General features: G+C 42.3%; 1 protein-coding gene across 2 annotated transcripts in view; it reads right to left on the bottom strand.

The window, feature by feature from the left end:
- Positions 1–27500, bottom strand: part of LOC147029418 (bone morphogenetic protein receptor type-2-like) — a 117168-nt gene that overhangs the window by 79455 nt on the left and 10213 nt on the right. For both annotated transcript variants that reach the window (XM_085872454.1, XM_085872455.1), the window contains 2 exons: positions 10828–11016; positions 9850–10035 (listed from right to left, as the gene is read on the bottom strand). In XM_085872454.1, the coding sequence (XP_085728580.1) occupies positions 9850–10035; positions 10828–11016 (375 nt within the window). The remainder of the gene's footprint in view (positions 1–9849; positions 10036–10827; positions 11017–27500) is intronic.

Raw genomic sequence — 27500 nt, forward strand, 5'->3', positions numbered from 1 at the left:
CTCAGATTATTCCACAGAACCCGTAACAAGTGTGTGTCCATTATGTGTTTGCTTAAAATACTGTGTCCCCAACCCCTCGCTAACTGTACTCACCGTACCAAGTTGCACCCAAATGCTCCTGGATGCTGTGTCTTTTGCACCTAAGATGGAGAAGTTTCTGGCAACCCTCGATTCTGATTCTGCAACTCCACTGGACGGCATCAGCTCACGTGCCCTAAAAACCTGCTCTGTTGCTATTGCACATCCTCTCTCTCTGCCCATTACACCCTATGACTTTCCCTCGGTCATATTCCATCTGCTTAGAAATCAGCCAACATGACTGCATTACATAAACTCGAACGCCACTCTGCAGAGCACATAGTCTCACCTCGCTCGCTCATTCTAAACAAAAATACCATTGTTGACTGAGCATACTACTATTATCCATCCATCGACCAAACTCTGTGCGGAGCGTTGGTGCTGCCGAAGCAGTCTCCTTGGCCGTTGGGCATAATCCTGGATGGGTCGCCACTCTGACACAGGACACCAGCATGCTGGCACTCATTTTGCTGACCGTGGAAGGATGAGAGGCAGAATCAACCCCACCTGGTATTAGTTCAACAACTGAGTGGGATTTGAACTTCGGATCCTAGGATCCCAAGCCCACCACCATAGCCATGAAGCCAACACCAGGCATACACTACAATAACCCATATACCTGGATCATTCAATCAGCCTATGATGTCACATACATTGCCATTACCCATAGCTTTGTTGATTTTTGATGAATTATTAGGATATATAATAAACATTTTTGTGCACATTAAGGCTAAATTGTGTCAATGAAGGTGAATATGAAAAAAAATTCAAACTATATTCCTCATAGCTAGTCGATCATATGTATGAAGTTTCGCATGGATCTGAAGAAGATTTTTTTTACATATATATTTTCAACACAATATGGCCGACAGACCACATGACCGACGATGTCATACATTTAATTCTTCACTCACACAGGTCTTAGATCAGATGTATGAAGTTTCAGATTGTTCGGATCAGGATTTCATTCAACCAGGCTGGAATACTACTTCACCGATGATGTCATCGTTATAACCCAATCTACCCCATGGGGAGTTTCAATTTTTCTGTTGAGCGGTTTTGGTGAAGATGATGTCCAAATTTTTCACTTTCATCCAATATGGCTACCATACCATGTGACCTCCATCAGAGTTATCAATAAAATATTATCCATGGGGAGCCCCTCCTGTGTTGAGTTTCGCATCGATTGGGCAAGCGGTTCGAGGAAAAAAAAATTGAACCAAAAACGCACACGCACGGTGATGTAATGGTTATTGCGTCTGCTCTGATTTTGGGAGACCAGCGGTTCAAACCCCAGCCGAGTCATACCAAAGACTAAAATGGTACGTACTGTTTCTTTGCTCGATGCTTAGTATTTAAAAGGATAAGAGCACAGACATTCAATACTGGGAAGGCAACGGCAAACCACCCAGTATGACCCCTGCAATTAAACTGCTTTGGCAGCACCAATGCTCCGTTTGGAGTGTTTAGAGTGTGGCACCAACCTTTCAAAATGAATGTCAAAACAAGATACTGGAGAAGTCGATACACATCTCGGAGCAATGCTGCCAGTCCATTCCACAAACACGAGATTTAAATAAAAAGTATGCAAGTGTCATTTGAAAGAGAGTGGAAAACAACCTCACTTTCAATGATATAATTGTGTTCTGGGAACAAGAACATTCACAGTCATTCCATATTCCAAATGTCATTCGTTTTTTGTTTTTTTTTGTATACCTTGTCGAGGCTCGTTGCTCTAGCGAACACACAACGCACAGCAAGGGGAGCATGAGACAAGAGGGGCGGGAGAGGGAATGAAAAGACAGTGTGGAACAGAGACATGAGGAGATCAGTGGAAGGGAGAGAGATAGCGTTGGTAACACAGGGTAAACAAGATGGACATTACAGGGACTTTCAGGAAGGAAAGCAAGGAATTTGAAGGAGGTGGGATTGAGTGGATTGTCGGGGGTAGAAAAGATCGAGGATCTGGATGGGGGTGGTGAAGAGGTGGTGGTGAACAGCTGTTTTGAAGGCCTGGAGGGAAGAATGGGATTGAATAGAGTGAGGGAGTTTATTCCAAAGCCGGGGAAAAAGAGGAATGAAAGAGCGAAGGTTAGCAGCGATTCGTGATTTTGGTAGTTTTAGCAGAAGGGGGTTGTTGGCGGACTTTGAGTGCCCTGTGGAAATTAGGTGGGGACAAATCGCAGAGAGAGCAGGGGGGGCAAGGCTGGAGAGGAGACGGTAGAAGACAGAAAGACCACCGACCAGCCTGCGGTGAGAGAGTGAGAGGCCCAAAGACTCAGCCTCATTGAGGGAGACGCCGATGATCCGAAATGTCTTGGTTTCTACAGCGTGAAGCCGAGAAAGGTGGGAGGCAGGAGCACCAGCCCAGAGGGGAGAGCAGTACTCCATCAAGCTGCAGACAAAAGCTTTGTAAGTGGTCAGGAGCTCAGGTGGGCTGAGGAAGACGACAGAGGATTCCCAGGCGGCGACTGGCCTTGGAGGCCAGGTTGGAAATGTGGCTTTCCCAGGAAAGATCATGGTAGATAGTGAAACCCAGAAGCTTGAAAGAAAGGACTTCTTCCAGAGGATTGTTGAGAAAGTGGATGGGGGGGGGGGGGGTTCGAAACAGTCCTTTCGGAAAGACATAGTGAGAGTGCGAGATTTGCCCGGATTGAAAGACATGTTCCACGTGTTGGACCAGTTTGTGATTTTATCCAGATCTGCAGTGAGCGAAGAAGCTGCTGCTTGCCGGTCTGAGGGAGGACCAATGGTATGGCAGAGGGTGGAGTCATCAGCAAAGAGATATGGAGAATTTTCCAGAGTCGGAGAGATCATTGATGAAAACCAGAAAAAGAACAGGGCCCAGAACGCTACCTTGAGGAACTCCAGCCTGGACAGGAAGAGGGATTGAAAGAACTTCATTTCGGGCCACACGTTGACTGCGACAGGAGAGGAAGTCTGTGAGCCATGAGTGGAGATGGCTTTGGATACCATAGGAAGAGAGTTTGGTGAGCAGGGCAGGGTGCCAGACCGTGTCAAAATCACGTGATATGTCCAGGGATATGGCTCGGATTTCCTGTCTGGCATTGAGGACCTCCATCCATTGTTGGGAGAGCAGAAGCAACATATCCAGGGAAGTGACCTGGTCTGAAACCAAATTGATGATCAGAAATCAAGCATTGGAGAAGAGGAAGGATTTAATGTCTGAAGCGTGATGGATTCCATAACCTTGCTGATGATTGGGAGAAGGCTGATTGGTCTGCAGTTGCAGGGATCTGTTTTTTGCACCTTTGTATGCAGGGCAGTAATGTTTGCTGATTTCCAAGCAGATGGCAGATGACCTTGGGCAAATGAGAGGGTGAATAGAACAGAGAGAGGGTGAGCAAGAGCAGAAGAGCAGGTTTTTAGGACACGTGGGCCGATGCCGTCTGGACCGGTTGCAGAATCTGAGTCGAGGTTTGACAGCAAGCTCTCCACCTTGTCAGGAGAAAAGGACACAGAGTCCAGGGACAGTTGGGTGCGACTGGGTAGGGTGGGTAGAGAAAGTGATGTGTTTTGGACATAAGATTTAGCTGCAAACACCGAGTTTCGGCTTTCAGCCTTTTCACGTGCGGCATGAACAGTGCAGCCATTTGAGGTAATTGAGGGGATAGAGGGGGAACATACACCAGAAACAGATTTGATTAGATGCCACCAGGATTTTGAGAAGGGAGAGAGGTTTCAAAGTTCAGACTTGAGCTTAGAAAGATGTTGTTTCTGGCTCTCCTGAGGGTAGATACACACTTGTTCCGAGCTTTCTGGAAGGAACTGAGATCATCCTCAGTTGGGTTTGCTTTCCATGAGGCAAAGGCAAGTTGTTTCAGGACAACTGCCTCGCCACAAGCTTCAGTGAACCAAGGGCGGGAGGAAGGGAAGGACAACTGAAGACGAGAGGGGATAAATCTGTGCATGAGGGCGAGCAAGTTTCTTTGAAAGAATTCCCAGGATGAGTTGATGTTGGAGAAAGTAGCGATAGGAGACCAGTCTAAGTTTGAGGGCTGCTTGGAGACCCTGCCAGTCGGCTTGAATGAAATGCCAGACTCGACCGCGGTGAGGTGGTTCTCTGATAATAGCCAGAGAGATGTCCACTTTGACAAGGACGTGGTCAGAAGAACCGATTGGAGCAGCGGAAGAGCAGCAGATATTGTCAGGGAAATTTGTCAAAATCAGATCCAGAAGAGATGGAGTACCATTGGTTGAGATCCGGGTCGGGAAGTTGACCGATTGAGTCAGTCCCAATGAGTCGCAGAAAACTTTTGCTGAAGTGCCATGACAGGTGAGAAAGGTACCCACACCCAGCCAACTGGCATGTTGACAATTGAAGTCACCACATATTAGGAAGAGAGAGTTTGGATGAGAAGATAGAAGTTGATCCATGTTTTCAGATAGTGAGGTGTAGATGGAGTCCTCACTGTTAGGTGGACGGTACAGTACCCATATAAATATGAGGTGGGAGTGGAGGGGAAGCCGTAGCCAGAGGTATTCCTGGGGATGTGGGGGAGTGAGGGCAGTGCATGGAGAGTGAGGAATAGAGTCTTTGATGAAGAGAGCAACTCCTCCACCAGGACGAGGCTCAGGTCTGTCATACCGGAGGAGGGAGTAACCAGGGAGAGATACTTGGGAGTCAGACACGTCTTGGGGGAGGAAAGTTTCTGTTCGGTAGATTATGTTTGGTTTGAAAGTGGCAACCTGTCTGGAAAGATCTGAAAGGTTTGAGCGACGGCCCCAAATATTTGAGATCCACACTGTTAATGAAGAGGGAGGGGAGGAGGCTTTGGGTGCAGGGGGTGGGAGGGGAGGGGAGGGAAGGACAAGGGACGAGGAGGGGAGGTAAGGAGGGTTGTTGAAAGAGTGTGGGGGATTGCAGAATAGCTTGGGGAGTGGGCCGGATGAGGAGGAAAAAAGGCTCTGTGGTGCTGGGGGAGAGGGGGGACAAGAGAGGGGGAAGAAGGCAGTTGTGGATTTGAGGAGGTGGAGTGAAGAGATGGAGGTGAGGGGCAGTGGAAGGAGGCAGCTTTGTGGATGAGAAGGGGGGGCAACTTTGAGAAGGATGAGTGAGAAGAAGAGAATATCCCGTATGGTGAATGGTGGGAGAAAGGTGAGAGGGGAGTTTTTGAGAGAGGTGAGAGGGAGGCTTGGAGGGAGAAGAGTGTGATGGTTGCTTTGAGAGTGAGGGGTGAGAGGGGTGAGTTGGTACTGAAATTGGAAAAAAAGAATGGTTGATGGAAAGTGAACATTCATAGCAAACTGGGGTTTTAAAAAGTTTTAGGTCAGAGATGCAATTAAACACAATTATTGATGGATGCAATAAAGGCGAATTCAGAGAATGGAGCGAAGAAACGCTGTAACACTTGGATTTTTTGGCACGGTATGAAGGAAAGGTCGAATTGAGAGCAGTCTGTTTGAATAGTAGAAGAGTAGTGCATTATGACACAGTAAAGAGCACCACACGTGTGAAAGAGGAAGATGAAGCATTATAAGAGATTGTTATTATTATTGTTATTATTATTATTTGAGAGAGTTTTCATCAGATTAGGTCATGGAAGTGTTGTTGAAAAAATGGTGAGGTGAATGGTGAAATTGGATCGATAAACGCAGGGGGTCTAAACAGATCACATGTTTATGGGAGAAGCACTTGGCTCTGGGAGGTGTATCGTCAAAAGTGAAATTATTTATTTTAAATAAGGATTGCGTAGCATTCGGAAAAGGGAAGGTTGAAGTAAAATCGTGGAAAGTGTGTGGTGAATTTGGAACGGTAAACACCGTGTCAAGCTGCTGGGTCGATGAAGAGTACCAGGAAAAGAGAGAAAAGAGAGAAAAGAGAGAAAAGAGAGAAAAGAGAGAAAAGACAGAAAAGAGAGAAAAGAGAGAAAAGAGAGAAAAGAGAGAAAAGAGAGAAAAGAGAGAAAAGAGAGAAAAGAGAGAAAAGAGAGAAAAGAGAGAAAAGAGAGAAAAGAGAGAAAAGAGAGAAAAGAGAGAAAAGAGAGAAAAGAGAGAAAAGAGAGAAAAGAGAGAAAAGAGAGAAAAGAGAGAAAAGAGAGAAAAGAGAGAAAAGAGAGAAAAGAGAGAAAAGAGAGAAAAGAGAGAAAAGAGAGAAAAGAGAGAAAAGAGAGAAAAGAGAGAAAAGAGAGAAAAGAGAGAAAAGAGAGAGAGAAAGAGAGAAAAGAGAGAAAAGAGAGAAAAAGAGAGAAAAGAGAGAAAAGAGAGAAAAGAGAGAAAAGAGAGAAAAGAGAGAAAAGAGAGAAAAAGAGAGAAAAGAGAGAAAAGAGAGAAAAGAGAGAAAAGAGAAAAAGAGAGAAAAGAGAGAAAAGAGAGAAAAGAGAGAAAAGAGAGAAAAGAGAGAAAAGAGAGAAAAGAGAGAAAAGAGAGAAAAGAGAGAAAAGAGAGAAAAGAGAGAAAAGAGAGAAAAGAGAGAAAAGAGAGAAAAGAGAGAAAAGAGAGAAAAGAGAGAAAAGAGAGAAAAGAGAGAAAAGAGAGAAAAGAGAGAAAAGAGAGAAAAGAGAGAAAAAAGAGAGAGAAAAGAGAGAAAAGAGAGAAAAGAGAGAAAAGAGAGAAAAGAGAGAAAAGAGAGAAAAGAGAGAAAAGAGAGAAAAGAGAGAAAAGAGAGGAGAGAGAAAAGAGAGAAAAGAGAGAAAAGAGAGAAAAGAGAGAAAAGAGAGAAAAAGAGAAAAAGAGAAAGAGAGAAAGAGAGAAAAGAGAGAAAAGAGAGAAAAGAGAGAAAAGAGAGAAAAGAGAGAAAAGAGAGAAAAGAGAAAAAGAGAGAAAAGAGAGAAAAGAGAGAAAAGAGAGAAAAGAGAGAAAAGAGAGAAAAGAGAGAAAAGAGAGAAAGAGAGAAAAGAGAGAAAAGAGAGAAAAGAGAGAAAAGAGAGAAAAGAGAGAAAAGAGAGAAAAGAGAGAAAAAGAGAGAAAAGAGAGAAAAGAGAGAAAGAGAGAAAAGAGAGAAAAGAGAGAAAAGAGAGAAAAGAGAGAAAAGAGAGAAAAGAGAGAAAAGAGAGAAAAGAGAGAAAAGAGAGAAAAGAGAGAAAAGAGAGAAAAGAGAGAAAAGAGAGAAAAGAGAGAAAAGAGAGAAAAGAGAGAAAAGAGAGAAAAGAGAGAAAAGAGAGAAAAGAGAGAAAAGAGAGAAAAGAGAGAAAAGAGAGAAAAGAGAGAAAAGAGAGAAAAGAGAGAAAAGAGAGAAAAGAGAGAAAAGAGAGAAAAGAGAGAAAAGAGAGAAAAGAGAGAAAAGAGAGAAAAGAGAGAAAAGAGAGAAAAGAGAGAAAAGAGAGAAAAGAGAGAAAAGAGAGAAAAGAGAGAAAAGAGAGAAAAGAGAGAAAAGAGAGAAAAGAGAGAAAAGAGAGAAAAGAGAGAAAAGAGAGAAAAGAGAGAAAAGAGAGAAAAGAGAGAAAAGAGAGAAAAGAGAGAAAAGAGAGAAAAGAGAGAAAAGAGAGAAAAGAGAGAAAAGAGAGAAAAGAGAGAAAAGAGAGAAAAGAGAGAAAAGAGAGAAAAGAGAGAAAAGAGAGAAAAGAGAGAAAGAGAGAAAAGAGAGAAAAGAGAGAAAAGAGAGAAAAGAGAGAAAAGAGAGAAAAGAGAGAAAAGAGAGAAAAGAGAGAAAAGAGAGAAAAGAGAGAAAAGAGAGAAAAGAGAGAGAAAGAGAGAAAAGAGAGAGAGAGAGAGAGAGAGAGAGAGAGAGAGAGAGAGAGAGAGAGAGAGAGAGAGAGAGAGAAAGAGAAAGAGAAAGAGAAAGAGAAAGAGAAAGAGAAAGAGAAAGAGAAAGAGAAAGAGAAAGAGAAAGAGAAAGAGAAAGAGAGAGAGAGAGAGAGAGAGAGAGAGAGAGAGAGAGAGAGAGAGAGAGAGAGAGAGAGAGAGAGAGAGAGAGAGAGAGAGAGAGAGAGAGAGAGAGAGAGAGAGAGAGAGAGAGAGAGAGAGACACGTGGTTACAGGAAGTGTATAGATAGAAAGGATACAAGGAAGATTATTATTTTTTGATGTATTTTTGAAGAACAGGTAAGATTCGGGAATGGAAGGTTGTAGATCGGAAGAAATCGTGAAGGTAATGGCGAGAGAGGGTCAGCTCAGTAGAATAAAGATGGTGTGCCGGCAGGAGGGAGAAGAAGAGGAGGATGAAGAAGAAGAATCGAGACTTGTGAGTGTGCAAGGAGAAAGGTAGTTTTTTTAATTTAAGACAAGGAAGAGAGTGTTTACTTGGGAGGGATGGGGGACATTGGGAAAGTGGGGAATATAGAAATTGAAGGTAATGGGGAGAAAATACAAATAAACATGATCGTACACTGAGGGGGACGATGGGTAGGCGTCAAGCACTCGGTAAGACAAGGTCGATGAAAACTCACAAAATAGCACGATTTTTTAAACGAAACCGGACTAGGAACACACAGTAACATGCAGGTAAGAAAATAAACAGTTAAAACGGGACAGATAACGACCAGAAACTTAACTTTGAGATCGACAGCAGATAGCCCTGAAGGAGATCTGCCAACGCTCCAAACCCAGAACCAGAAGAGATTTTCTCATATTATTAAGAAAATGTTTTTGTTTTTGTTTTCCAAAATTAAGATATTAGAACACATGAAAAAAGAAAATCAATTCGAATGTCAAAATCCAAATTAGTTTTCACTCCACTTTTCCAGGTTCTTGTGTTGCTGAATATGCCAAATAAAGTTACGAAGAGTAAAAACCACGTGATCAAAATTGTGCAACATGTTTACATTTAAATTACTATATAATGTTAATAACAGAATTTGACATTTTTGCATAAGTCATATCTTGGGATTCACTTGCAATATTACCCATGTCTCAGGGTCTACAGTAGGCAGGTGTCATCTCCCATCTTTGGGAGGGTGTTCAAAATAAGAGCATGCACAACCTGCCGTCCCCGATGAAGACCACTCCGTGGTTGAAATGTTTGATTTTTCTGCGCCTTCGGATTCATTTCCAAAACTATGAACTGCTCATTTTCTTCAACGTGGATCTCGCAAATTTTTACGAATTAATGTATGGTCGTACGAAGCATTTATCGGGAGGTCGTGAAACGTCGTGTAATCTCGCATTGGCATCTCTGCTGAAGTTTACGTGCAGGGCTGGATTCAAAACCGCCCAAAGAAACCACACACAAAATAGCACACGACTCGCCTCGCCTGTCCGAGAAACCATGCATTTATACTTTCAACCCAAAGCCAGCACTGCACGTCACAAAGGCACGTATTGTGCTACCAAAATCACTCAACAGAGGGTTTTGGCGGTAATGCTCAGACATTCATTACAGAGAAGGGCAGTTGGGAAGAGCAGGCCAGTACAAGCACCCTTTTCAAAAATGTAGTAAAATCAAGGGGGGGGGGGATTTGAATATGTCATCGGTCAGAATAACTAAGCAAAGTTTCCTTGAAGAAGATTTATGCAATTCTAAGATAGACTGCAAAGTATCTTTTAGTTCTAAGTAAACCTCCCCAAAACCTCAAGATGTACATTTCTGTTATGTGAAAGTGTGAAATGCTAAGGTTAACAAAAGGATGGCATCCTCCTCCCACCCCAACCCCTTTCCCACCTAAAGAAGACTACGCTCATGATTAAAGCAGCACTTTGATAAGCAGCAAAAGCATTTCAAGCTGTGAAAGAAATCTGCCAACAAACATCCTTTGACCACCTCTAAGTGAGCTTTGAAAATACAAACCATCTGTGGTGTGCCTGCTTTCAGATGAGGGGCAGTGCTACGATAATTGAGGAATTGCTTAAGAATTAAGTTCACCAAAAACTCACGTGGAAGGCTGGCGTCGGTGGGTTCAAAAATGGCACTGGTGAAATTTTCAGTGAATCTGGTGTTGCACATGTCCGACCGACAGCAGCAAAAGCGGGTGGTGCGGTTGCGGGCGAAGGAAGGCGGAGACGTAACTCGGCATTCATCTTGTGTACATTCTTTGGACTCTCCCGTATGATACCAACAACCTATGCAGTTGCCAGGGAAGCAACAGACAATATCAAACAGCAATTATACGGTATTGCCAAAAGCATTGGGACAGCAAAAAACAAATACACAGGGTGATCAAATCACAAACATGAATTTGAAGTGTAACAGGATGCTAGTGTTGCCTAGATAGAGCTTCAAGCACAGCTCAGACGTTCTCACAAATGTAAAACATTAATAGAAAGCATAACATTCTGCCGTTTAACATTCCAAGGTTCTTTTGGAACTAGTTATCATAATTTTGGCCTGCTGCACCACTGTCAATGGATGACCTGTTGCCCTCAATTTCTCCATCACCCACAGTCATATTGATATGGCCAAATATGATGAAAAAGTCACAAACCTCTCGGACCAAATAGCCATTCCACAATAATGGTGGGTCAGCTCTCCACCTTGTGGCATCTTGATTACAAGCGGATTTCAATACCTGCTGCATTCCTTGATAACTGTACATCTCCTTGATGCCAATACCTGCTGTGCTCCAGCATATGGAACTTGGCATTGTGGGAAAAGATCCACAAGTAGGGTTGCAGGGTTCGTTTCAAGTTTAGATGTGCTGCCATTGCATTGTATATACAAGCATCGCAATAACAACCAAAAAAAAAGTCTTCAACTGTTAATATCATAATACATGTATGTGTCATGAGACGTGTCACAACATAACATCTACTCAAAATATCCAAACAATCTGCAACAGGGGGTCACAGCTCATACGATGAATCAGGAGTTGACTTCGCAGTTGTAAAATTAAGCATTTTTAAAGCTCAAAGCACCTTGTTTGAGAACACGAATCTCCCCATCCTCTTCTTTTCCCCAAAGGCCAAAGCAGTTTCCAGTTCCTTTGCATAGCACCGTGTTGTTCTGTGAGTGCACCACATCATCATCGGCGGGCAATCCGCTGGGGTTTTGGCGAGGGATGGAATCTGACCAGGCACAAACCCGGCTCTTGATTTCCAGGACTTCTATTGAAAATGGAGGATATAAGGTGGCTGAGCAATAATTCAGAAATTTTCAACATTGTTATGCAAGCAAAAAAATAATTAGTTCTAACTTCAAATTAAAAAGTCATCGCAAGTGAACCAAAATCTAACCGGCTTGTGTTTGTCAGCTACCTAACTCATCTAGCAAGTTTTGGCATAATCCGTCGACAAGTTTTCGAAATACCATTCACATCTATAGTTTTTGGCTCCATCTCTCAATGATGAACAATCACTCTAAAAATAAATAAATAAATAAAAACTCGAATCTGGATCCGGATATGGATATTCACCAAGACCGAATCAATTCTTCCTTGTCACATACCCAACCTGTCCACCAAGTTTCGGCCGAATCCGTCCACAACTTTTTGAGATATCGTGCTGCACTATACATCGTTTTTGGCACCCATCACTCAATGGTGAAGATCCACAATAAATTCTTCTTCTTCTTCTTTCGGCTCGCTCCCGTTAGGGGTCGCCACAGCGGATCAACCGTCTCCATTTCGCTCTATCCTCCACATCTTCCATTGACACTCCAACCACCACATGTCGGCCCTCACCGTATCCATGAACCTCTTCTTTGGCCTTCCTCTTCTCCTCCTGCCTGGCGGCTCTATCTTCAACATCCTAATCCCGATATACTCCGCTTCCCTCCTGTGCACATGTCCAAACCATCTCAATCTCGCCTCTCTCACTTTGTCTCCAAACCGTCTTACCTGCACTGTCCCTCTAATATACTCATTCCTTATCCTGTCCATCCTAGTCACTCCCAACGAGAATCGTAGCATCTTTAACTCTGCCACCTCCAGCTCCGCTTCCTGTCTTTTTGTTAGCGCCACCGCCTCCAAACCATACAACCGAGCTGGTCTCACTACCGTCTTATACACTTTCCCCTTCACTCTTGCAGCTACCTTTCTGTCACAAATCACTCCTGCAACTCTTCTCCACCCACTCCATCCTGCCTGCACTCTCTTTTTCACTTCTCTCCCACACTCTCCGTTACTTTGGACAGTTGATCCCAAGTATTTAAACCAATCCACCTTCACCACCTCAACTCCTTGCAACCGCACCATACCACCACCCTCCCTCTCATTTACGCACATGTACTCCGTCTTACTCCGACTGACTATCATTCCCCTTCTCTCTAGTGCGTACCTCCACCTGTCGAGGCTCGCCTCAGCCTGCTCCCTACTATCCCTACAGATCATGATGTCATCCGCGAACATCATAGTCCATGGAGACTCCAGTCTGATCTCATCCATCAACCTGTCCATCACCATTGCAAACAGGAAAGGGCTCAGAGTTGATCCTTGGTGCAATCCCACTTTAACCTTAAACCGGTCTGTCATTCCTACCGCACACCTCACCGCTGTCACACTGTCCTCATACATATCCTGCACGATCCTCACATGCTTCTCCACCACTCCCGACTTCCTCATACAATGCCACAACTCCTCTCTTGGCACCCTATCATAAGCTTTCTCTAAATCCACAAACACACAATGTAACTCCTTCTGGCCTTCCCTATACTTCTCCATCAACATTCTCAAAGCAAACATCGCATCAGTGGTGCTCTTTCCTGGCATAAACCCATATTGCTGCTCACAGATCGTCACCTCTCCTCTCAACCGAGCTTCCACTACTCTTTCCCACAACTTCATGGTGTGGCTTAACAACTTTATCCCTCTGTAATTTCCACAGCTCTGCACATCACCCTTATTCTTGAAAATCGGAACCAGTACACTTAATCTCCACTCCTCCGGCATCCTCTCACTTTCCAAGATTTTATTAAACAATCTGGTTAACAACCCCACTGCCATCTCTCTAAAGCACTTCCATGCCTCCACTGGTATACCATCTGGGCCAACCGCCTTTCCACTTTTCATCTTCTTCAGAGCAGTCCTCACTTCATCCTTACTGATCCACCCCACTTCCAGTACAGATTCACTATCTCCACCTCTTCTATAACTATCTATCTCCACCTCTTCTATAACTATCTATCTCCACCTCTTCTATAACTATGTGTCTCTCTGTGTCTCTCTGTGTCTCTCTGTGTCTCTCTGTGTCTCTCTGTGTCTCTCTGTGTCTCTCTGTGTCTCTCTGTGTCTCTCTGTGTCTCTGTCTCTGTCTCTGTCTCTGTCTCTGTCTCTGTCTCTGTCTCTCTGTCTCTGTCTCTCTGTCTCTGTCTCTCTGTCTCTGTCTCTCTGTCTCTGTCTCTCTGTCTCTGTCTCTCTGTCTCTGTCTCTCTGTCTCTGTCTCTCTGTCTCTGTCTCTCTGTCTCTGTCTCTCTGTCTCTGTCTCTCTGTCTCTGTCTCTCTGTCTCTGTCTCTCTGTCTCTGTCTCTCTGTCTCTGTCTCTCTGTCTCTGTCTCTCTGTCTCTGTCTCTCTGTCTCTCTGTCTCTGTCTCTCTGTCTCTGTCTCTCTGTCTCTGTCTCTCTGTCTCTGTCTCTCTGTCTCTGTCTCTCTGTCTCTGTCTCTCTGTCTCTGTCTCTCTGTCTCTGTCTCTCTGTCTCTGTCTCTCTGTCTCTGTCTCTCTGTCTCTGTCTCTCTGTCTCTGTCTCTCTGTCTCTGTCTCTCTGTCTCTGTCTCTCTGTCTCTGTCTCTCTGTCTCTGTCTCTCTGTCTCTGTCTCTCTGTCTCTGTCTCTCTGTCTCTGTCTCTCTGTCTCTGTCTCTCTGTCTCTGTCTCTCTGTCTCTGTCTCTCTGTCTCTGTCTCTCTGTCTCTGTCTCTCTGTCTCTGTCTCTCTGTCTCTGTCTCTGTCTCTCTGTCTCTGTCTCTCTGTCTCTGTCTCTCTGTCTCTGTCTCTGTCTCTCTGTCTCTCTGTCTCTGTCTCTCTGTCTCTGTCTCTCTGTCTCTGTCTCTGTCTGTCTCTGTCTCTGTCTCTGTCTCTGTCTCTGTCTCTGTCTCTGTCTCTGTCTCTGTCTCTGTCTCTGTCTCTCTCTCCATTCATCAGCTCCTCAAAGTACTCCATCCACATTCTCAACACACTCTCCTCGCTCGTCAGCACATTCCCATTTGCGTCCTTTATCACCCGAACCTGCAGCACACCCTTCCCAGCTCGGTCCCTCTGTCTTGTCAATCGGTATAAATCCTTTTCCCCTTCTTTTGTATCCACCTTCTCATACAGCTCGTCATATGCCTTTTCCTTGGCCTTTGCCACCTCTCTTTTTGCCTTTCGCCGCCACTCCTTGTACTCCTGCCTACTTTCTTCATCTCTCTGACTATCCCACTTCTTTTTCGCCAACCCCTTCTTCCTTATACTTTCCTGTACTTCCTCATTCCACCACCAAGTCTCCTTATCTTCGTTTCTCTGTCCAGATGTCACACCAAGTACCTTCCCAGCTATTTCCCTCACAACTTCTGCTGTCGTTGCCAATCATCCCACCCATCTTTACCACCATCCAACGCCTGTCTCACCTCCTCCCTAAATTTCACACAACAGTCTTCCTCCTTCAGCTTCCACCATCTGGTCCTTGGTTCAGCCCTCACTCTCTTCCTCAACCTCACCTCTAAAGTCATCCTACAGATCACCAATCGATGCTGTCGAGCTACACTCTCCCCTGCCACCACCTTACAGTCACTAATCTCTTTCAGGTTGCATCTCCTGCTTAAGATGTAATCCACCTGTGTGCACTTTCCTCCACTCTTGTATGTCACCCTGTGTTCCCCCTTCTTCTTGAAATACGTATTTACCACTGCCATTTCCATTCTTTTTGCAAACTCTACCACCATTTGCCCTTCCACGTTTCTCTTGTTGAGACCGTACCTACCCATCACCTCCTCATCCTCTTTATTCCCTTCCCCAACATGCCCATTGAAATCTGCTCCAATCACCACTGTTTCATCCTTGGATACACTCTCCACCACTTCATCTAACTCACTCCAGAAATCTTCTTTATACTCCATCTCACACCCCATATGTGGGGCATATGCACTGATGACATTCATCATCACCCCTTCAATTTCCAACTTCACACTCATCACTCGGTCAGACACTCTCCTCACCTCCAATACCCTCTTGACATAATCTTCCTTCAGGATTACCCCGACACCATTTCTCCTCCCATCCACACCATGGTAGAACAGTTTGAAACCACCTCCAATGCTCCGAGCCTTACTCCCCATCCACATGGTATCTTGTACACACAGTATGTCCACCTTTCTTCTCTCAATCATATCAGCCAACTCTCGCCCTTTGCCGGTCATCGTCCCAATCGATGGTCCCAACATTCAGAGTTCCAACTCTCATCTGCACACTTCTACCCTTCCCCCTCTCCCACTGCCTCCGGACTCGCCTTCCCCGTCTCTTCTCCTCCTTCGCCCAGCAGTAGCACAATTTCCACTGGTACCCTGCTGACCACCGGTACCGGTTGCGGTCGTTGGTAACCCGGGCCTCGACCGATCCGGTATGGAAATTCGTTTTGTTGTCCGCATAATGATTTGGCATAGGTTTTTACGCCGGATGCCCTTCCTGACGCAACCCTGGTCGACTCTTACGACACACAGGGATATGGTACACCTATTCTAACCGGGGCATACACAATAAAGAATCACAATAAATTATAGGATCCAAATCTTCACCAAAATCGAATCAATTTGTCCCCGTCCCCTCCAAAACCTTTGAGATACCCTGCTCAGAGACGGACAGACAGGAGTGAAAACATAACCTCCGTCCATCTTCCGGTGATGGGGGTAACAACCTAATTTAATACAGGTAGATAAAGAATCAAAATTATGGCAAATTAAGAAGCCCCTCAAATTATTGTTGTTCATGTTCATAAGAAAGCTTGGTAACATGAGGCACAAACTCAGTCTAGTCTTCAATGTAATTACCCATGTTGTACCATATAGTACTTATAAAAAAAAAGAAAGAATAAAAAACCCGATACTTATATGCAAAATAATTACCCATAAATATCAGCTCAAAAGACAAAATAATATTAATAATAATAATAATAATAATAATAATAATAATAATAATATCGAAGAGTGTTTCTAACATCTTACTCTGCGTCGTCTTGAGAAAAAGGATATGGGAAGGGTCTTTTGAACTCTTGCTTTGTGTTTTTTGAGCACAATCAAAATTACCTACAAGGTGAAATTTTAAATGAACCTCAATATTTCCCAGTGCTGAGAGAGCAAGCGGAAAATTTGAATGGTTGAGAGGGCATGCAACGGCGTAATATTTTGTCCAATTGCTGCTAAACAGGAGCTTTTTGGAAGTGACAAGAAGGTGCTTTGTGTACGTACTACACACTACAGTGTTCAAGTGTATAAATCAATTTAGATAAAATAGAGGTTTTAAAGGATGTCGAAAAAAAAAAAAATAACATTCCGAAGTTTACCGCAGTTGATGCACCGTCTTTTACACAACCTTATTTAACATGTTACATTTGTTCTTCGTCCTTGTTGTTTGTGTCCTTTATGACATCCATAAAACAGTAAGTTTCCTGTTTGGAATGATTTCCAATTTTGTTTGACTGCCAGACAGACTAAAACTAGATGGTATTCATAGAATACATACCTTGCACATCCCGGAGAAGGACTTGGTGCGAGTCTTTTTTTTTTTTTCCCATCGATGCAATATGGCTGCCAGACCACGTGACCGATGACGTCATCTTTATCAAATCATATTTCCCATGGGTCGTTGATGAATTCGTTAAATTTTGTGTTGATCGATTAAGCGGTTTCGACTACGAAGGTTTTCAAAGATTTTTCCCTTCGATCCAATATGGCTGCCAGACCACGTGACATGGTCATTTTAATGGAAATCCTGTTTAAATTTTAAGTGAATCAGTTGAAAACTGAGGATGTCAGAAATTTGGCCTATGTTGACTTTTTGGCTTATGTTGAACTGAAAAATAATTGGTGGGACTGCCAAACAGACTAAATAAAATTACTCCACTTCCGTACAATTTCCCAAATTCAGAGCCAAAGTCCTGCTAAATGACAGGTTTGTTTTCAGATTCAAGTTACACAGTGTTCAAAATAAAGTATTCCATTGAAATGAAGTAATTCCTCGATCATAGTCTGCCGTCTGTAAGACAGACAGACAGACAGACAGACAGACAGACAGACAGACAGACAGAGTGAACCAATCAATCAGTTTACCCCACTTTGCACTTCACACATGGCGTAAAGAGCAAAAAGGCCATTTGGTCCTATTCAGCTTATGTTGCCTCCTGAAATCTTTGACTCCAGACAGACTAAACTGTTTTGACATAATAATCATCCCCAATCCTCCCAACAGGGGTCTTTTTGGACCCCAGGTCTACATTTTGATGGTACTTGTACATTTGTTCAACAATGCATTTCATGTTTTATTGGTTGGTTTACCTGTATGTGCAGGTAATAAATGTAATGTATATCCCACCTTGCTGCACAGAGTTACAAGCAAATCCTTTCTGGGGTCCAAAAAGACCCCAATTCTTTTCGTTCATTATTTTTTGCATATATGATTACTTCACATAGAATTTGTGTCGAGCAAGTCCTCTAAAAAATTTTTTTTTAATGCTCCGTTTGTTTACTTTATCACTAAAACATAATACAATCAAAATGCATTTCCTCATTGATGTGAAACTTCAGCAGATTGAATGAAATTTACAGCTTCTGAGTTGGGGTCCAAAAGGATCCCATTTGTTAAGATCAAGTCATAAAATATGTTAGTAGGATTAGGGTTAAACAGAACTTGATTCATACCCAATAAAATACCCCCCCCCCACCCCCTTCAAAAAAAAAAACGACAGCATACAAGCAAAAACAGATGACTACTGTCACACATTCAGGACACCCATCTCATCAAACAAAAAGACAGAGGTGGGAGGAGCAGTTATGGAAACAAATAATTGCCAACATCACCTCTCCTAAAAAGAGAGTTCCTCTTGAATACATGAGGCAGAATGTGGTGCACCTAGTCCCCACCATAAGCAAACGAATGGAGTGTATTATCATTGTAAACAAAGCTGTTTGGGATTATAGAGGGAGACGTGGGATTGATGTGTCTGAAAATGCTCGGCATGAAAAGGACACGTGCATTGAAATGCAAAGCTGGTAAAGCACGTTATCGAGGATAAAAAATTACAAGCTTACTTGGAATATATTGTTACGGATATGGAATCTGGGGTTAATTGGAAATGGATTGCACAGTACATGTTCAGCACAAGCGTACGTAATAAATGTATGACCAGGCAGTGTTGGAAATGTTTTTAAAGAGCTCCCATCATCTCCCCTCCCAAAATGTTCATGCTGAAGCTTCCATTTGCACACATTTGTGTTTTATGCGGTTTTATCCCTTGTGAGGTCTGTTATTAAGCACTTTCATTTCATTTTGAAAAATAAACAGCACCGAAGATGCGGCCAAATGGAGAGATTCCACCACACTTCGCCAGCAAGACTGATGCGTGATTGGAAAACTATCACCGATGAACGCACGGCCAGCGAACCAAGGCGCCATCTTGGAAGGAGAGTTTATAAAATAAGACTCGCAAGGCACGTCTGTCTCTGTCTCTGTCTCTGTCTCTGTCTCTCTCTCCGCTTCCGGTGACTTGCTCCAGTTCACGCTGTCTGCTCCTGAGGCCTCCGATCCAGGCTGATTGAGGGTTGATGCCACTTCATTAGATGGGTCCAGACTGGGACGTTCTCTGATCCTGTTACCTGAGTTATTGAGGCCTATGAGTCTATCCTTGGTATTGTTGTCAAAAGGGTAGTTTTATTCATTCATTGCAGTCAGTCATGATCACCAAAAGCGGCTGTGCCTTTCTCCTCCATTCTCTCCCACCTCAATTTTTAATTGTGAAAAAAAAAATCTTTGTTAATGAGAACCTGTGTCGTCGCCATTGGGGAGCGTGGAAGTCCATAAGCACATCCATTACTTGGCAGGATAAACCACGTAAGCGGGTAAATTGGGACCGAGCACATTTAAGGTACCATTACTTAAAACCGGACTGCCCTTTGGCATTACTCGGCCTATTCGGAAGGGCAGATTCGGTTTGGCTGTGTGACTCGCTAATCGCCGGTACGTGTGCAAATTAAGGGAGGAAGAGGGGACAGAATTGACACACTCCCGCCTAACGGATGTGTTGGTCGTTAGAAGCCTGTGCAACGTTACAATATAAAGAACAGCGTGGTAAACCTTCTCCTGCTATTATATGAATCATTCTGAAGCAAATTTGGAAGTCTATCAGCAATGCAGAAACTTCAGGAACCTCAAAGGCCAGTTCACTGCTGGTGGAGTGACAAGTTGCAGTTGCTCAGAAAATGAGAAGCATGGCTTTTTAATCAGCCAATAATTGTGCGTCTTGTTCGACAGTTTAGACATAGCTGGGTTTTGATCTCGGCCCAGGTACAAACTATCAGCATAGACCAAAGCCGGATTTGAAATGGTGCCACCATGACATTGAGGAATTAGACTAAATGGAGAGTTCAGCTTTAAGATTTGCAAGATGACGTTTCTGGCTTGTCTCAGCTTGGCTATTTACAGCTCGGCGGTAACCGTTTATTAAAAAGCTCCCCTGGCATCAATGTTGAGGAATGTGTTGTTGACCAATCCAGGTCATGCTCTTATCAGAAACCTCAAAGTAACTTGCTCTTCGCATTTGGCTGTTCATTGATGATTGTTATGCATCAAGGCGGCCATCCTGCTCCTTCCGAGTCCATGCAATCGAGAGGATATTCTGCTTTACAATGTGTGGAAAATATGCAAATACAGGTCACCAGCACATTAAAATCGAGAAAACAATTTGTGCTGGTACATGTAACTGTGCGTTTTCAATTCATTCATACACACACACACACACACACACACACACACACACACACACACACACACACACACACACACACACACACACACACACACACACACACGAAAAATGAAAATGCAAGTGCCAATTATGTTTGCTCAAATCAAAGCACAAAAGAGGGGGTTGCTCATGAACCATATGCTTCGAAAATAAATTGCCACAATGTATTTCTAACATCACCCTGTAATTAACAAATGAACTGCGGTTCATAATTCCACGTTTAAATTGTTTTATTGGCTGCAATGATGTCTTCACCTCCAAAGAGATTTCTTCAGCAAACAAGAAATGCATGAAGTGCAGGTTTTGAAAGCAACCTACAACCTTGTGCAAACACAACAGAACCTCTATTTTGATTGCTGGCAGTGATCTAAGACTCATGGAGAATCTCAGGAATGGCTTGTAAACATATACCAAAGTAGCGGGCACATGAACCGTGCTTCCCCATTGGCTTGGGTCACTCACCTGCATTTTTACCTCTGCCACTGAAGGTGAAGGTGGTTATGTTTTTCACCCATTTCTGTCTGTTTGTGTACAGGATATCTCAAAAAGTTGTAGACGGATCGGGATGAAATTTCGTGGACAGGTTCAGTGTGTAACGAGGTCCAACTGATTACATTTTAGTGAAGGTCCGGATCTGGATCTGGCGACTAGAATTTTTGAAGTGATTCTTCACCATTGAGACAGGGCTCAGAAGCGACACATAAGCACGATATCTTAAAAAGTAGTGTACGGATTTGGATGAAACTTGGTGGACATGTTGGGTGTGTGACAAGGAAGAATCGATTCGATATTGGTAAAGATCCAAATCCGGACACAAGAATTATTTAATTCTTAAAGTGATTCTTCACCATTGAGAGATAGGGTCAAAAACAATTTCGTACTATGAAGAATGATATTTCAAAAATGTTTTGGGCCAGATATGTTCTTGTGGATCAGGCATTACGTGGCGGAGGTATGCGCTCTCCCAAGTGCCCTTCTCGTTTTTATTTATTCCATTGATGGATGATGTCTGATGATTGTGTGATTTTTTGCCCCCCAGTGTACTGGCTTCGATGTCCATTGGCACACAAAATTTCAGCTTTCTACGTCACCCAGAAGGTCCCGATCTTTCATATCAGTCAGTCAGTCAGTCAGTCAGTCAGTCAGTCAGTCAGTCAGTGAGGGAATCAGTGGTGAGAAAGCTTTTTATATTAGATATCGGATAAGCTTGGTTTTTGCTGCGAATAAAACAAACACGTGGCATTACAACAATATATATGACCCATTCCTCTCCACCGTGGGACATTCAACAGAATACATTTTACTCATGATGAAAAATACATCGGTTCAACCACACATATGGACCATTCATGTCCATCCATGTGAATTATGACATTACTGGACAATGAGCAAATCGTAATAGCATATGGGATTTGAACCTGGAATTCCAGCGTTCCAGTTAGGTGTTTGGATGGAAGTGCAAAACAGGTCAACATTACAATGCCTTTATATATAAAGGCATTCTCACGTGCTCCTTTTTCGTCAAAATTGGCTCTCAGACAGCCAATACCTCTCCACCCCGCCAGACATGCTCGGACTTTATGTCGGCTACCAGCGGCAACAGTAAACCTTGATCAAACGCAGACGAGACAGCTGCTGCCTTGCATTTCCTACCCTCACTTATTAACAAGCCCAGACCTGTAAGCTGCCAGTTGCTTTTATGACCTGCTCAATCTTAGTCTGGCAAGGGCCTTTGCAGGAACTCCATCACATTTCCACCTCCTTCTCAGGGACCTTTCTCAGTTAAGGTAAGGTACAGATGTCTTTAACAGATTCTCAAACTCCCTTCAATCTTATGATCTCAAAAAAGAATACGGATGTCAAAACCTACATTGGAAAAATAAATTATTATATCCTGAATCCATCACTTTGCGAGAATGCACATTTTTAACAAAGGTTGAAATGAAGCTTTTATAAAAGCAGAACATCGTGGTTGAAAGAATAGAGCATTTAGTGAACAAATACATCTTTACATATAAATAACTGGATACGAGGTGAATATTTTACAATTACACCATGACAGAGGACGTGATACGTTTGTCCACGCCGATGAAATGGTTGATTATTAAATTACCGTAAGCATTGATCCAGGTCGAGGAACATTTATACTTCGGAATTAATTATTTGTGTCGTTGTTTTAAGTTCATTTCTGTTGTATAGCTATTATACCTATGTATTATTTTACCATTTTAAGGATGCACACATGCACACACACACATATGCACACTACTCCCAAAAAACTAAAAACATGAATACGGAATGCAAATTCCGTGTCAAACCTTTAGAGAAATGTTCATTTCAGGTGGGAAGTTCAACTGTTGCTTTTTGGAACCTTTTTCAGTATTTTTGAGAAAATAATTTCACATTCATGGCAGTTATACAGGGTGGTCCAAAAGGTCAGGAGTCAGATAGGATTTAAGTGGTTGGACTCCAATAATTATTTTTTTTACATATATATATATATATATATATATATATATATATATATATATATATATATATGTTTGTTCATTTGTCCCATTGGTTGGATAGCTGGTTTGACTCCACCCACAATTTCAAACTGAAAAAAAAACAACATACGAAGCCAAAGACGTCGGCAGAACTGTCATATTAGCAATTGCTATGCCCTCCTTATAAGTTTTCCCTTCGGTGTAAAACAAGCAAATCGACTTCAAAAGGATCATCAAATATCAAAAGGTTGGAGCCGATTGGCATCACGGGCCTTGTGAAGATCAGTCAGTGTAGGCCTCAGCAATCGAGGCAGCAGTCTATTGCCTATACACTGCCCAAGTAACTATGGGGCATTTGCTCAAGCAAGGCTTTTACCGTGGAAGTTCTGCAGGACGGTTGTGGCTTGTAGCATGGTATTGTGTACACTGTGGTCCTAAATGAGGAGAAAGCTTCGAAATTGAACCCAGTTTTAATAATATAAATAAACTTAATGTTATATAATGCTCAAGTGTCTGTGCTTTCAGAAAATGTATACTTTGCTATGGGTCCTATGGATATAGTTGCTTATAAAGCATGTTTTTTTTTTATCCAAACACAGGCTATTTTTTCCATTTTTATAGCTCATTTTTTAGAAATGGGTTACATGTATGATTGTATATGTTGTCCAAAATGGTTGAAAATGCATTTTTTGTTTGATATATATCATTATACATAAGAATAGAACAATTCCTCGAAACAGTACATTTCTTATGGCCTTCTGCATATCTTGGCCCCTTCAAATGTGTAAAATCTCAGATTTTGCAAAATTTCCCCCAGTCATTGTGAAGCTTACAAAATCTTATTCCAGAAATTTTAAATGCATCTGATAGAACATCTTCAATAGCAATTTACTTCTGCATAAAGTGATGATTTAAAATGGCAAGTTTCAACATAGATCATTACTACATACCAGTTTTTAGTTTCACTTCCATGATTGGGTCAAAAATCTTCGGAAGTAGTAACAAATTGCATTTACCAAGATGCTACAAAATTACTGGTAGCTATAAGCTTGATTTTATAATCAAGTAAACTTATAGAATAAGTTTACCAAGATGGCCCTATGATATAAAAATCAATACCAAAGGCCAGTTTGTGTTCAGTATACAGAACATCAAAGGTAGTTAGGAAGTACGTAACGTTTTAAGGAAATCTGAACTTTTAATCCTAATATGTTAGTTTGGTTCATCACAGCATGTATTTCTATAGTTAAGTTAAAGTGCATATATATTTATGACCTGAATGAACACTGATCAATTTGTTAATTTCATATGGCTTTCATTTTTTGGTCCCCCGTGTCCTAAATGTGTACATAATACCTTGCTACAAGCATTGTCAAAACATGATGAAGGTCTTTGTCCGAGGACTTCCGGGAATCTCGGGACATTGCGAAAGAAAACATCCATTATTATTTACTTTTAACTATGAGTATAGATGCATCAGGAAGAAGATAATTGGTTTTTGGTCATTTATTGGCACAATTTGGCTGCTCATGGTCACTTTAGAGTTGAAGTACTTGCAAGTTAATGGCCAACAATTCAAACATTTACTCTAATTTACTCTATCAGTGATACTCTTGCATGGTAATCAATTAATAATCGAGAAAGCATCTGAAAACCCAAAGCCCGTCTGCGTTTGTTTTGTATTTGGACTTCTTCCGTTTGCTAAACATGGTGAAAACAGCTAAAACTACAGGGGGAGCACTCGGTAGAGTGCAAAACCTCCGCCGCCAAAACTGCTCGGTCACTCAAGTGAACCTGATATCCTATTCATTCAATTTGACGTCAACAGTGCTCACAGAGTTATAGTTTGCAACTTTCCCTTTTACATACTCAATTAATTCATACTCCACATACTCAATTCATTCTCTAAAAAAAAATTGTTGCAGAAAAAAAAGACAAAATTCTGTTTTTTTTTTCTCTAACAATTTTTTTTTTTTTGGGGGGGGGGGGGGGTTGGAAATCACTGAAAACATGAAGAAATGCAAAAACAAAAATTCAAATATTTTTTCAAAATGGCCACCATATTGGACTTTGGACCAAGTCCAAAATCTAATGGCATGATCCTTGGACCATACCTAATCCCCCCACCAAGTTTCGTCAAAATCCGTCAAGGAGTTTTTCTGTAATACTGTTCACAAACAAACAAACAAACAAACAAACAAACAGACAGGGATGAAAACAGTAACCTCCATCCATCTTCGATGGCGGAGGTTAAAAATAAAACAAAATAAAAAATATTGACGATTTTAGGCAACCTTGACCTTTTGACCTCAAAAGCAATAAGCTGAGCCAATATGCAAACCCTGCTCAAATTAAGTCAATCAGATGGAAATTTATGATTTAGTGACCTTGAACTTCTTGTCAGAATACAGGTTACACTCAATTAATTGGGTCATATTGAGTCACTGACACATTGATATTTTATGCAACCTTGACTTTTCATCTTAAAAAATTATATATATATATATATATATATATATATATATATATATATATATATATATATATATATATATATATATATATATATATATATATATATATATATATATATATATATATATATATATAGCTTCTAGCTTGTGAATGGTGAATACATTCAGTGACCCAATCTGCAAATTCTTAAAATTTCAGGTCAATTGGATGAAAATTGACGATTTTGTGTGACGTTGACCTTTGATCTTTTGAGCAAATTATTAATTAGTCTTCTCCATGTTCTCATAATAAAGCTTTGTTGAAAATTTCATCACAAAACCTCAAATGGAAAAACGTTGCGGCCTGGACATGCACAATTGCAAGACTCTAGGCTAATAATAAAACAAACAGGCTAATCAATTATCTTGACGATCAAAATAGCTTTTTCTTTTTCCAAACTTTCTTCAACATGAACCCTGAAGCTCCTGACTTTTGAAGCACCCTGTGTACTATAACTAGCAGAAACTTGTGAGAGTTAAAAACCTCAGAAGTATGCCCAGGTAACTCCCATGTCCAACATCTTTCTGCTAAGGTATGAATCATCTACACACACAAAGGGTGATTGAGTGATAGGCACACTGCAGGATGACAACTATACAGCCAACAACACAAAACAACAACAAAACGAGCATTGGAGCAGCAAGGTGGCATATATTGCCGCAATTAGTTTTTGTATTCTGGTGTTCTGCGCGTAGGCAGGTCCAGCACTGCTGAAGCAGTTTTTTGACAAGGATGATGCAGGGTGGTGTGCCGTTGCTTTCCTAGATCGCCTTAATAACCAGCCTAAATCAAGGTGCGAAAAGTTTTAAACCGTTGATGGCTCAAGAGACTTGCAATAAAGCTGACGAGACCACAGAAGGAAGGACAGACAGCAGCGTGCCAAAGGAGGTAGCCCCAGTAGCGTTCTGCACAAAGTAGACCCAAGTAGCCTTCCATATTATAAGAGATACAAATTAGGTTTTGTTGAATCAAAAGATGAATCAAAATGCTTTCACTTCAATGACACTTTATAAAATGGTCCCCAGCTGGTTCGGAGCTGGTCACGAGTGGAGGGGAGGTAGGAAAAAAATAAATTAATTAAATTTCACTTTTATTTTGACAAAATATTTTTATGGATCGATGCACAATCTCAAGTTAGCAAAGTTTTGTGCACAAAATACACAGTTTCTGTCGAGGTACCGCTTGGTCTGCTCACGACATGCATTAATTGATGACTTTATGGAGTTGATAATCGCAATATGCATTTCATCATGGACCATTGTGCCACAGAGACCCCCATGAAGAGAATATGAGCGAGAACCAATAGCAATAGAATGTACGTAGAACCGTGGAAGAGTTGGCAAATGGAAAAGTACCAAGTGATGAAATTCCAATGCAACTCTTTCATGTAGTTGGGGAGGAAGAAGTAATAAAATTTTTTACAGCTATCTGTACACATATCTGGAGCAGGATATTATGGCCCAAAAGGTGAAATCAGTCAGTCCACATACCATTACCAAAGTAAGGGGATCTAAGAGAATGTCCAAATAACTGAACCATTGCCGTGAGTCCACATGCTGGAAAGATACACGACATGGCCAAAAGTATTCGGACACCCCTTCCAATTCGTGTATTCGGCTATTTCAGCAGCAGCCATTGCTGACAGGTGTATAAAATCAAGCACACAGCCATACCATCTCCACAGACAAACATTGACAGTAGAATGGGCCGTACTGAAGAACTGAGTGCGTTTCACGTGGCACCGTCATAGGATGCCACCTTTCCAACAAGTCAGTTCGTCAAATTTCTGCCCTTCTAGAGCTGCTGGGGTCAACTGTAAGTGCTGTTATTGTGAAGTGGAAACTTCTAGGAGCAACAACAGCTCAGCCACAAAGTGATAGGCCACACAAGCTCACAGAACGGGACCACCGAGTGCTGAAGCGCATAGTGTGAAAAAATAATCTGTTGTCGGTTGTAACACTCATTAGCGAGTTTCAAACTGCCTCTGGAAGCAACGTCACAAAACATGAAATGGGTTTCCATGGCTGAGCAACCGAACACAAACCAAAGATCACCATGCACAATGCCAAGCGTCGGCTGAAGTGGTGTAAAGCTCACCGCCATCGGACTCTGGAGCAGTGGAAACGCGTTCTCTGGAGTGATGAAGCACGCTTCACCATCTGGCAGTCCGACGGATGAATCTGGGTTTGGTGGATGCCAGGAGAATGCCACCTGCCCGAATGCATAGTGCCAACTGAAAGTTTGGTGGAGGAGGAATAACGGTCTGGGGCTGTTTTTCATGGTTCGGGCAAGACCCCTGAGTTACAGTAAAGGGAAATCTTAATGTGACATTCTCGATGATTCTGTGCTTCCAACTTTGTGGCAGCAGTTTGGGGAAGGCCCTCTCCTGCTTCAGCATGACAATGCCCCCGTGCACAAAGTGAGGTCCATCCAGAAATGGTTTGTTGAGATCGGTGTGGAAGAATTTGACTGGCCTGCACAGAGCCCTGACCTCAACCTTATCAAACACCTTTGGGATGAAATGAAATGCAGACTCCAAGCCAGACCTAATCGCCCAACATCAGTGACCAACCTCACAAATGCTCTTGTAGCTGAATGGAAGCAAATCCCTGCAGCAATGTTCCAACATCTTGTGGAAAGCCTTCCCAGAAGAGTGAAGGATGTT

The sequence above is a fragment of the Eptatretus burgeri genome, chromosome 3 (genome assembly GCF_056783735.1).
Source record: "Eptatretus burgeri isolate ZD-2024b chromosome 3, Ebu_testis_v1, whole genome shotgun sequence".
Lineage (NCBI taxonomy): Eukaryota > Metazoa > Chordata > Myxini > Myxiniformes > Myxinidae > Eptatretus > Eptatretus burgeri.